The 12,840-nt window shown below is 40.9% G+C and overlaps 2 protein-coding genes across 2 annotated transcripts in view; one reads left to right on the forward strand and one right to left on the reverse strand.

The window, feature by feature from the left end:
• Positions 1-485: 485 nt before the first annotated feature.
• On the reverse strand, positions 486-1,724 carry cdkn2aipnl (CDKN2A interacting protein N-terminal like). The gene is made up of 3 exons (XM_015961490.3): positions 1,456-1,724; positions 765-870; positions 486-686 (listed from the first exon to the last, which is right to left on the reverse strand). The coding sequence occupies exons 1-3, from the start codon at positions 1,665-1,667 to the stop codon at positions 678-680; spliced, it is 327 nt and encodes a 108-aa protein (XP_015816976.1). The 5' UTR covers positions 1,668-1,724; the 3' UTR covers positions 486-677.
• Positions 1,725-8,502: 6,778 nt separating this feature from the next.
• Positions 8,503-12,840, forward strand: part of jade2 (jade family PHD finger 2) — a 265,323-nt gene continuing 260,985 nt past the window's right edge. Inside the window, exon 1 of the mRNA XM_015961491.3 lies at positions 8,503-8,736. The gene's annotated coding sequence lies outside the window, so the exon portion shown is untranslated. The remainder of the gene's footprint in view (positions 8,737-12,840) is intronic.

Here is a 12,840-nt window from a genome sequence, read left to right on the forward strand (position 1 = left end):
ATGCAGTTGAATTCAAGATATCATGTTTCCCTGAAGGCTCGGGTTGCTATTCTGCTTGTATTGGTCTCATTTTCTTCTAGCTTGCTCTGAAAAGCTTCGACATGAGAATAAAGTCCTGACTTAACCCTGCCCAATAATCAGTCATAAGTCATTTTCTTTCTTATACAAGTAAAGGTCATATTGTGGCTTGTGACGTCTCTCACCTTATAAACAAGGGAAATGTGATGAAATTTTGAATCAAACAAATGTATACTTAAAGTAATAAGCTGTATAAACATAATAAACACATTTTTCAGACTTTGACAAATGTCTTTTTTTTGTATATTTCTGCTTTAGTGTTTCCTTACATCAGCCACAGCTGATTTGCAATGCCTGTTCTGTTTTTTTTAAAGCATTTCACCAAATTTAAATGACAAATTTAAGTGTAATCTGAGTGCATTTAACTAATCCCAGCCTGTGATGTACCTGAAGAACATGAAGCTATGGAAAAAAACAAGTTCCATTTTATTTTTGCTTAACACACCTGAAACAAAGACTTTTCACAATGATACAGATGTAAAATCAGATGGCAAAATAAAAGCTTAAAAATTATCAAAAATACATTTTTAAAATCTTAAAACAGTCGAGTTGGATGAAAAAGGAAAGAGTCATCAGTACAGGTCCAATAGGACTGCCGGTCAACGACCCTGTGATGGAAGATGACAACAAATTAAACCGGTTCTGTTTGTGTGTTAACGTGTGTGTCTGTGTGTCTAGGAACATACCTGCTGCTTTTTCATAATTTCATCTCTCGTCTTGAAAATTGGTGCGTTCTCCACCACGATGCCCTCAGCCATTTCCTGTACTTTTTCCAGAAGCTCCTTGCTGTACCTGAAAGAAGCAAACAAATGAGATTCTCAAACTCGTGTGAACTCATTGTAAGCCCAGAATGTATAGAAATGTGAATCAATCACCACAATGAGTTTTTAACAATGTACAACAGTAACCGCGAGTGAACTGTAAGTAAAATGATTCTAAAGCATTTCCTGAAGATGCTGAGCAGTGGGAAACCATAAAAAAACAAGTTAAAAATTGATGGCAGCACTTAAAATATGGATTATTCAAGCGCACAATAACACCACGATATCACCTTAGTTCAGTTTCACCAACAATCACATTATTTTGATGGGTTCAGTTTTAATAACAAGAATGTTAAAATCATTCCATAAAGTGTCAGGAACGCACTGGAGTTTGTATTGTGCCATCTCAACGAGGACAGGCATTTTTCTTCATTGTTATGAAATTAATTGCTAACTAATGAGATCCTTATGTAATTTGATTAAACTAAGTAGTTTTTAGTGTTCCGTACTCGATTGGAAAGCTGTGAAGTGGCGAAACTGAAGTGTAATCGGTTTGTGAAACACTAAAATGTGTTTAACGATTAGCGACGTCCTTGCTAGCACGTTGTTTACGTACCGACATCCCATGAATACGTTGTTGGCCCAAACCATGGACAGAGACAGGAGGAGGTCCCGCTGCTCCTCGTTAAAGTCGTTAATATTCCGGAGGATAAACTCTCTCCTGGCCTCCCAGTGTTTTTCATTTTCACAATAATCCCGAAAAGTTTCAACCTGATCGGCCAAAGCTCTGTTTTGTTGAATAAAATCTACTACGTCCAGCGTAGACATATTTTCTCAGTAATGAAGGAAGTCAACTAAACCATTTCCGGTTTCCGTGAAGCGCTTCCGGAATGTTTTTTTTCGTAGCTCCCCCAGGTTGTAGCAGTGCGAAATGGCAACTGCTGATCACATTTGGACTAAGACTTGCCAGCCAGTTTTTTTTATACTTTATTTATTCTATTTGCATTACTAACACAAATATTTTAAACAATCCATCTTTCTTTTTTGCACTAAGTAATCTCATAATGTTGTGATTTCTTGCATATATGGCAATTAAAAGCCTTCTTCCTAAAAAAAAACCCTTTTCAATAAGTAATATTTTATAAGAAACTGCACATCACATATTTTCCTAAATGTTGTGAAAATTTCAAATACATTGTTGCATTTAAGAACCTGATGCTCATTTGGTTACCATAAATGAAGTAAAATAGCTGCAAAAACATTTAGAACCGGTGTTTAAAACATCTTGCTATGCATCATATTATTTTTTTACATTCTTTGACTAAAACATTTTCATTTTATTATGCATGCATCTTTAAGAGAAATGAAATATAACTTGAGTGGTATTTATCTGTAGAAAGACTGATTAAGTCATAGAGAAGACCAAGATTACTTCAAATTTCTGATTTAAAAGTGTTTTTATACATTACTGACTGCTTTTACACCCACTACTTTTGCATTTTGATGAGTTTTTGGGTTCTTAACTCAGTCCGCTTGTCTTTTTCATTTCTTTAAGACTAAAGCCAAGAAAGACAAGAGGACTATAAAGCACACACAGTCTGACCTCCTCTCAAATTCCTCTTAAAAAATCCACCAGCAGCACTTCAGGGTGCAGCATACATTGGGTGGCTTCCAAGTCATACACTGCTTTATACTAACCCATTAAGTTTATGGCCTCCTCTCTCCCTCTGAAATATACACTGATGCTGAAATAATACACTCGGATCCAGCTGGCTCTGGCAGAAGGCCGTTTTGGATGAGTCACATAATGAATGCTTACTCAGGAGAAAACTGGGAAATAGAAAACAGGTAGCTCTTTCGGCATCAGTCCCCCGGGAATGGATGAACCCTCTCTAGTGGTGTGACGAGGAGCAAAATTAAAATAAAAAGTTGTTTGATTTTTATTAACTCAGAAAACACAAGCACAGACTCAACCTTCAAACCCTGTTTTTAGGGAGATTGTTCTCTAGGATCGTTCCAGTTTTTCAGCGACATTTTCTTACTTCTTGACTTTTTAAATGGGCTAAATCTTGTTTTTATGGGTCAGTGATTTTATTTGACTCATCTGATACAAACTTTTGCTGGTGTGGATGAATGCAGCCATGTTTGCATTTTTTCTGGAAAGAATACTCATGAAAATCAAGTAAATCTTGTTATAATTAACAGCATATTGTGTTGGATGATGCTTACTGTCTGTTCTTGTTTGTAAATTATGTATCCACTAAGTTTTATTGAATGTTTATATAGCAGCATAACAAAAACTTTTTTTCTAATAAATGTGCTTAATTTTAGAACAGAAATACTCAACGTGTTTTAGTTGATATAAACACAATAAATAAGAGTGTCATGTGCCGGGGTGAGTACTCCTCTCATTTTTCCATCTTCGAGTTGTGTGTTTCAGGAGAGGGAGGCTCCAGCTGCAGCTGATTTGCAATCAGCGGGTCTGGCTACAAAAGGAGGATGGAGAACACTCCTCGACGCTGGATGATTACTACAGCTTGGTAGTTTCCTGCCCTCTTGCAATTCTCAGATTTTGTGCTCTAGTGTTTTCTGTGAATTTTTGTGAACCTTTGGATCTTTTCCCTGTGCTTACCCGTTACCAGGTTTTGGAACGTTTTTGGTTTTCTGCGACTCCTCAGGATTACTCACCTGTCTACCATAGGATTTCCGGACGCAGCTCTCACCGTTCTCCATTCCTCGAGGCTGGCCCCTCTCTCCTGCTCTCCTGTGCTCCTCTCGCCCCCTCTCCTGCACACCCCACTTGGATTCACCCCGGTACCCAACCTACCCTCCCTCATTCCTACGCTCCCCTACTCCCAGTAAGTCCATTCTCTGCACCCACCAAGTTTAGACTTGCCTTCCTGGACTCACCTGTATCTGCTCTCCCCTTCTCAGACGCTGCGCTCCCGTTCTCGATCTCCACTGGGCTTTTCCAGTGCACCTTCAGTTCCCATTTTAAAATAAAGATTCATTTTTTTTTACCATAAGATCTGTGAGTGTGTGATTCTGCATGTCTTGGGTTAAACCCATTCCCCAAACCATGTCAAAGAGAAATGACAACTTTTGTTGTCTTTTCTGACACATACAGTATTGCTGTCTTCAGATAATCATTCATCCATCAAGACGAATATTCATCAACCATCCATCCAACCATTTATCCATCTATGCATCCATCCATCCATCCAACCAACCAACTATCCATACATACATACAAAAAATCCATCCATCCAAATATTAAACCATTTATCCATCCAGACAAATATCCACACATCCATCAACCAACCATCCATCCATCTATCTATGAAATTCATCCAAACAAACATATCCATCTAGCCAGCCAGCCAACAATCATCCATCCATTCCCTCTAAGTTCTGCCTCTGTCCTGAGGTCTCTACTCAGTAGGACCTAACCAGAAAACCTCATGATCTCCTATATTCATCCAGACAAATATCCATCAACCATCAAACCAACCATCATCCATCCACCTAAATATTCATCAACCAACCAACTATTCATCCATCCACCGACCATCTATACATCCATGCATCCATCGTCCAGCCATCCATTGCCTTTAAGTTCCGCCTCTGCCCTGTGGTCTCTACTTGGCAGGACCTAAGCAGAAAACCTCATCATCTTCTTTACCATGAAAGACTTGGACATGATCTCCTTCACTAGATGAAGCCCTGATCCATTCACCCATCTGTTGTAAAATAGACCAAACACCAAGATTCTTGAACTCCCCCAATTGTGACAACGATTCACTCTCAACCAGATGGGAGAACTTAACCTTTTCCCTGTCAAGAACCAAGGTCTCAGGTTGGGAAAGCTTGCCCGCATCCTGTTTGCTGAACCTATAACCAGTACAAAATATCTTCAAGTTCATTCAGCAAAATTAGCATCCCAATAATCAGTAATGAATATCAGTAGAATGTGTTGAAATAGTTTCTTTATATAGTTATTTATGTGCTGTCGTTTGGCCCATAGTTGCTATTGTACCCATGTGGGATTTCAGCATTAAAATGAGGCTTGTCTTTAATTAATCTGGAGTTGTGCGATGCTTTGCATGAATCTTTCTATGATCCAAGCCAATTAAATCTTGAGGGTTCATCGTCATGCTGGTTTCTGTTCTGTTTTTGTCCATTATGGCTGTTGTGTTGGGTTTTATTGTATGTATTAACTGTTTATAACATATTTGCCTTCCTAAGGGCTATTGTTGACTCATTATTTTCTAATACTGACCTCCTCCAACCAAAACCCCCACCCATGTGATGCATCTAGCAGATTAAACCAACCACAATTACCATTTGACCCAGATCTGCATAGATATGCTTCCAAATAAACAACGAGTGCATCCCACCAGCCAGGAAATTGCATTAGAGCACATTAAAAGGACCACAGAGACGGTAGCAGGCTGTTTCCTCGTGGGACTTCAGTTACCTGCATTATGTGAAAAAAAGGGGGGGGGGGCAGAGGGGAGAGAGAAAAAAGTGGGATGCTGCTGTTTCATTTGAATGCTTGCCAAAGAAATCCCTCCTCTGCGTCCTTCACCGCCTCATTTCACTTTGAGCAAAACAGCATCACACACAGTTTTGCTCCTGCTCTCTTCATCTCTCCGCCGACACTTGATACAGCTAAAATGAGCAGAAATGAATCGTACACCTGACATTTCTGTGTGTGGATGCGCCTGTAGGTCTGTGTCTTTGAAGAAAGTGGAACTCCTCTATTTTCTCTTTGGAACGACCTTAATTCCAGCGTCCCTCTGTGTTCTGTCCTGTCCAGTGTGGCATCACAGGCTGAGCCAGCATGGGTCACAGCAGTTGGAACTGTCTGAAAGAAATAAGGTATGAAGATAAATTAGTTTGGTAAAATGCCTAAAATGTAATATAATGCCTTCTAGAGTTCTGCCTCTCAAGATGCTTTACAGTATAATCAGTCATCCACCTATGCACACACACATTCACACCCTGTTGGGGACGAGCTACATTGCTGCCACAGGTGGCCTGGGGTGCAATGACAGAGACGAGGCTGCAAGTGACTGTCTGGCCAGCCTCTGTTTGGAGGAATAGTTTTCATGACCAAAATGACTGAGAAGCTAATGGCTGCTTTGACTGAATCTAAGACCAAAAGTGTTTTGCCGCCATTTGAAAAAAATTCAAATCTTTGACATTTCACAGTGGGTCGTGCAAATTATTTTTCATTATAAAGGTCGAGTTCTGCAGGATTCCCCCTCAATGTCTGATGGAATTCAAAAGTAATGCAAAGTTGGCAGGTGGGTGGATCTCTGAGTTCGTGCGAACAGCACTAAAATTTGAGATAAAAATAATTTGGAAATATCTACAAAATGATTTGTAAGTCCAGCACAACAAATTCAAGATGTTGTTGGATCCCTAAAACTCAACTAATCAAATAAATACAAACATTTTAAACAAGTGTGTCTTTTTCTGTACTTGTCATGTTTGCATTTGAATTGTTGGTGTGTTGTCATTATTTTGGTCAAGCCACTCTTGAAAATGACAATAACCAATAATCAATCAATCAATCAATCAATCAATCAATCAATCAATCAATCAATCAATCAATCAACCAACCAACCTACCTACCTATCATCTATCTATCTATCTATCTATCTATCTATCTATCTATCTATCTATCTATCTATCTATCTATCTATCTATCTATCTATCTATCTATCTATCTATCTATCTATCTATCTATCTATCTATCTATCTATCTATCTATCTATCTATCTATCTATCTATCTATCTATCTATCATCAAAAACTGAAATAGCAAGTGTGATGTTCTGACCACAGAGGGTGATGGGGGGTCTGAATGGCATTAGTCATTTTAGCACAAACTGGCTCAAGAAAATGATTTAAAAATAAGAAAAAGCTGCATGGCTTTAAGACACCAGCACTCCATTTTTGTTTGGGATGAGGTCAGACTATCCATTAGCTTATCAATCATGTGCAGTGATTCTTACATTCGCTGCGAGCCATTTCCTGATTGGTAAAGCCCTTTGCTGCCAGCGTTTCTCACAGTTTTTACTGTTTTTTAAGAGTCACAGAACGTTGCGCGCTAGGATGATGTTGACGCCAAAACAACCAAAACAAAGAGGAGACTCACTTCTCACATCAGGAGGAATTTGCGTGTTTCGAGCTTTATCCGTTCTTTCATAATCCGTTGTTGAATTGTGATCGGCAGAAACTTTTCCGGTTCTCGCCTCACAAAACGATCTCCTAACACATGGGTTTTCTGCTTCCTGATCATGTGATGTGTGACATACGCGGATGAAGATCAGCTTTAGAGCTGAGATGTTTGTTCTCACATTGCGGGGCCTTGTTCCAATGCCCACACAGTAAAAAAATGCAAATGACGACTTGTCATCATTGGCAGTGAATGAGTTAAACATTTTAACTTCACAATTAGACATTGACTTTAAATCCATAAAGTTACAATCAAGTGCACGATGAATACAAAAGCATATTACACTTTTCATATTTGTCCAATGACCTTTTATGGCCATTATTTTCAGTTTTACCTTTAATAAATATATATCTTAAGATTTATTAAGTTTTGTCCAGCGGACATAATCTCAAGACCCAAATTTAGTCACCCACAATGGGGTCCCAAAGTGGGGCAAGCTATTTCTCCATACTGAGGCTTTTCACTGTCCAGCTAACAACATAGTAATTATTTAGGCAACAACCTTTACTCATAAACACATTTTAGAACCCCTATTTTATTTCAGAATATTTTTTAGATACTAAACAGCAAATAAATGAATTTTGATTTGTTGCTTTTAGCACTTCAGGCTATTTCTAAGCCTAAAACATTACAACAGTGATGATCTATGGCGTTCTGATTGAGTCCCTTAACGAGACGATTAAATTATATCAAAAAGCCAGGGTTATTCAGTTGTTATCACGTTTGAAGACATTGCAGCAGCAGCAGCAGACGCAGCTTCAGTGCCTCCTCTCTCCTCGCTGAGGCGCAGTAAACTCGCGTTTGGCTGAGGAGGAAGTGCAGCTTTCAGTAACACTGAATTGAAAGTACGCCATAAATATGGCGCCAAAAGAGTTTTCAAGCTGGTGATAAGATCTGATTTCCTTTTTCTTTCCTCCTCTTCCTCTGCTGTGTTTGTTGGTGAGGAGGGAGGAGGCTGCGGGAGCACACGCGCCTGTGCGTTTCGGGGAGCAAGTGGACGCGGAGAGGGATGTTTTATATCTAAAGGAGGGACGTTGCGAAACTGGCGTGCAGTCTATTTCTGACTCATCGTTTGGAAACGTATCACCCTCTTTAAAAATATTTTTTATCTTTAATTACCCCACCTCCAGCTTCTCCCACCCCTTCCTCCTGTTCCCGTTGGCTCTGAGGAGGAAAACAGTCGGATTTTGACTCCACGTTTAGAGCAGCTCGGCTTTTTTTTTTTTTTTTTGCAAAATGCGACATGCTTTCCTGTGAGCGGTTCTCGGTGCGCACCTCGCAGCCTGCCACACCGTGAGGACGAGCAGGGCTGCATTTTACACGGACTTCAACCTGAACGCCACTTTTTTTTATTTCTAGGAGGCGGTTGTGGAATTTTTCCGGATTTTTCTGGAACTCGGCTTTTGGCGGAGCTGACGCGCTGTCAACACGCACGGTGAGGGGAGGGGAGGACGGGAGAAGGGACTGTCCTGTCACCCTGCCTGCCTGTTTGGTAGCTCTGCTAGCAGCCTGGCACCGAGAGGGCAAACCGAATCGGTCCGAAACCCCTCCGCTGTTACAACTACATGTGCCTGGCTCCCGATGATCTCCTAATCTCTGGGGATCCGTCCAGGACCGAGGACGTCTGAACCCAAAGCTGACTGCAATCAAGGTAAAAAACAACATTCCTAATAATACAGGCTAGCAATGATATTATTCTAGAGGAAATGTTGCGTTCAGTACCTTTGAAGTCCACTTTGCAGCTGCTATGTCAGAGCTAGGCCAACAGCTTTGGTCTGTGCGCACTTTTGCAGCGAGGTTGTCAGTCATATTAGATATTATGCATGCATGTCAAAACAGAGGTAATCTGTGTTTGGTGCAATAAAGCGCAAAACTAACCAGGAGAACTTGGCCATGTTGCGTTGTTTTTTATAAAAGCCCCAGTTTGAGCCTGGAAAGTGTTCAAGCCCGCTTTATTTTTTCCCTTCTGCGCGCATTTGCAGCAAACACGCTCGTTTCAATGACAGCTGGAGTACACAGACGCACACACGCATGTCTAGACACATGTGTATGTGGGAGATGTGTGATGAAAGTTGCGTGGAGAGCAGGAGGTCCTAGTGGAGGTGGCACCGAACCATTACATGCGTGCAGGAATTTACAGTTTTTTTTCATTCCTCAGTAAGGTAAAGGCTGTTTTCTTCCTTGGAGGGCTGAGCACGCAAGCTCACACATGTACATATCAAGGAATTAGAGCAACTCCTCTCTGCCTCCATCACCACCCTCCTCCTCCTGCAGCTCCGTGCTGTGCAGATCTGACTGGCTTAAGCAGAGGGGGAGTGGCAGTTGTTTACCTCCTCAGAGTCGGCGTTGTGTCCGTGTGCCTGTGCTGGATGAGTTGCATCTTTCAGCTCAAGGCAAACGGCAACACTTGACATTTTGCAGATCAGATGTTGCAGATGTTAATTGGAAGTTGTATTTTTTTATGTTCTTTGCTAAGCAAACCAATTCTTCCCAATTAGGAGAATTATTAAAGGATGTGAATTAAACAATTAAGGCACATTTTGGAGTTTAAGGTGGAACTCGCCTTGAATCTATTAATCATCTGGGGACCTGTTAAATGTTTCCAGACACCCCCCCCCCACACACACACACACACGCACACACTCCTGCTGAAACTAGAGATGAGTCATGGTGTGTGGGGTATAACAACCCTCTCTACCTTTCATATCTATTCTTATGTATTGCTGTCTTCTTTTGACTCATCCCTCCTCTCTTTTCTCCAACTCATCTCCCTCGTGTTTCCCGGCCTGGTAGTTGTGACCGAGGCTGTTGTTGTTTTGCATCCATGTTTAAGTTCCTCTCAATTTTCCTTCCCGCATCCTTCATCCCGATCAGGGTTCTAGACTCGTCATCATCATCATCATCATCATCATCATCATCATCATTGGGATCGTGTCTAAAGTGGACGCCAGATTGAGATGTCTCGGAAAACTCAAGTGTGCAATTGTTTTAAGCCTTGCGTGTGTCCACATACACACGTGGTATGGTATGTGTGTGTGGGTGTGTGTGTGTGGCTGAGGGTGGCGGTGGTGGTGTAGCATCACGTGTTGCTTGTATTTGCTGTGTTAAATGGTGAGCAGCCATTGGCTGGAAATGGGGGTAAGGACCCCACGTGGGGCCTTGTATCCTTTAGCAGCTATAGTAAAGAGGAAGAGGGAGAGCAGGAGGAGGAAAAGGAGGGATGTTCATGAATGAAGCTCTGACGTAAACAGCAGCCTCAATCTCTCTCTCACACACACACACACGCACGCATGCACTCGTATGTATTTACACACATGAATAAACATGGCTAGAGGGCAGAATGTGTGTGATTCATAAATATGTCACATCAGAAGCCTGGAAACCAAAGGAGAGTAGAGTTTATTAATGTGTACAGGTGTTGGGTTACCATATTTTGGATTACCAAGAAACTAACTTGCATGTTTACAGGAGAGCTACATCTTTTTAGTTTTTTTAAATATTTTTCTATTAGGCTGCGTAGATTGACACTGTTTAAAAAGATCCTATTAATGAATTTAATTACTTTAGTCATCATGGATTTGTCTTGTCCTTGTATCAGCCTCACATAGGAAGTCCTTTAATAGTTTCTTGCTTTTTATTATTATTCTTTTATTATTACCATAACAAATTGTTTTAACGGTATTTGTTGCAGCATGCTTTCTTCTGTTACATTTTCATGAGACTTGCAATGCTGAGTGTTATAGCATCTTGGCTAGTGACACCCATACTGATAGCATAGCATCAGGTGTCCACCAATCACAATCATTCTTAATCAGTTTGCGGGAGCAGGCCAAGAGGGGTCCTCGTGTAGGATTGTGTTTTACCCATTTGTATTGGCTGTTTGATGCATTCCTCAAAAACATACTGTGCCACAATTGGTCCAAGTCACATACTTGGGGTGGGGGGTGACAGGGCTGACACAAACAATGGACCAACACCATACTGAGACGCAGACAGGGTTATATACACAGAGGGAAACAATCAGGGAAACAGGTGACAGGTGTGTGGGGAGTGATACGAAGGGATCAGGTGAGACTAATTAGCTGAGTGGGGAAAACTGACAAAGTAAAATAAATCTACAGAGAAACTACAGATAAGTGAACTCCTAAAACCTGAAAACAAGACAACCATAAGAAAAACGGATGGGATTTCTGAATCTGAAAACACTATGGGGAAACCTGGAGGGAGCTGGAGACCTAAAAGGGCACAGTAACCTAAAAAGAACACCTAAGGGTAAAACCTGGAGTGGGCTGGAGAACACAAGGGGACACATGGAGGGATTCAGACAAGGAGACACATTAGGAACACAATGAGACACATAAGGGAAACCTAGAGAGGGATGGAGAACACCAGGAGACACATGAGGGAGACGCAGGATGCAGACCATGACAACATATTGATATGTAATCTGATTGGACAAAGTGTTCTTTAGTTACCCACTAATGCAAACTTTTTAAGTTAAGAGTGAAAATGACCAAGTTAATAATCCTCATGGTCCACATAAGTATAAAAATGCTAAGCATATTTTATGGTGATTTTCCAAATACCATCAAATAGCTTTTTAAGTGATCCAGACTGCCAGAATAATATTAGAATTTTGTAAGACTTTGTATTTGTACCTTTTTTTTTATTTTAACCTCCAGTCCCCAGTGGACATTATTGGTACTGCATGCTAAGGCATCTACATCATTTCAGTTCATGCACTAAGCTAACCAAATGCACCAGACACATTAGCGTTTTTATTAACTACTTGTCCGATCTTTCTGATTTTGGGATCCTTCGGTTTGCTACTTTTTTATTTGTCAGAAAATTAAACTCTGAAGGATGAAAGCACCTTGATGGACAGGATGACAGATGCTGCTGGTGCTCCAGATGGAATGAATTTTAGAAAAGTTCACGCTTATCTTTGTGTGGAGGGAGAACCTAAGTAAACAGCTGACAGAAACAATATGTACAAACTTGTTTTACTGCCTCAGCGGCATTTTTATTTTATATCAACATGCATGTAAAATAAAAAACAGCAGAGGTGAAGTTTGGAGAGGAGATGTGGTTTAGGTTTTTCTTTTTCAAGGTGTTGAGTGGGAGGAGGACAGCGAGGAAGAAATAGGGCAAAATAAAAGATTTAGGAGAGAATCACTGAAAAGATGGGATGATAGACAAGTGATGAAGGTAGTTAAAGAAGAAGGTGGCAGTCGAGGTCATCGGGAGTAAAGAGCCTATCCACCATCTCCTCACCCTCTTCTTCCCTTTGACACTCCCATCCACAATAATGAACTCCTACTGGCGCTGGAGACAATATGGATCAGTCCTCCATCACTCTTGTTTTCCTCCTCTGCCCTCCCTCCTTCTCTGCTTTTTTTCCTCCTGGTTCTTGGCAGAACTCCAGCCTCTCTGGCTCAGACTCACCTCCTTCATTATTTGTCAGCAGATTTCAGGAGATGAAGCAAGAAGCTTAGTGAGGGGAAATAATTCGGACTTCTCTCTGTTTTTTTCTCTCTTCCCCCCATTCTCACTCATTTCTTGTATCTCTCTCTTCTCTGTTTTCTGCTCACTCGCTTCTTATCCCATAATGCAGCAGCAGCAGGAGCAGCGGCTCTATCAATAAATATTGCGTTAATGTTCTAGTGGCTGGAGCCAGCAAGGTGATAAAGAAAATCTATTTGGTTCCTGCGGCTCGTTTGTTTGGCCCATTGCCTCCAGTTGGTGTGCAGATGTG

This window comes from Nothobranchius furzeri, chromosome 10 (assembly GCF_043380555.1).
Source record: "Nothobranchius furzeri strain GRZ-AD chromosome 10, NfurGRZ-RIMD1, whole genome shotgun sequence".
In the NCBI taxonomy this organism is placed as follows: Eukaryota; Metazoa; Chordata; class Actinopteri; order Cyprinodontiformes; family Nothobranchiidae; genus Nothobranchius; species Nothobranchius furzeri.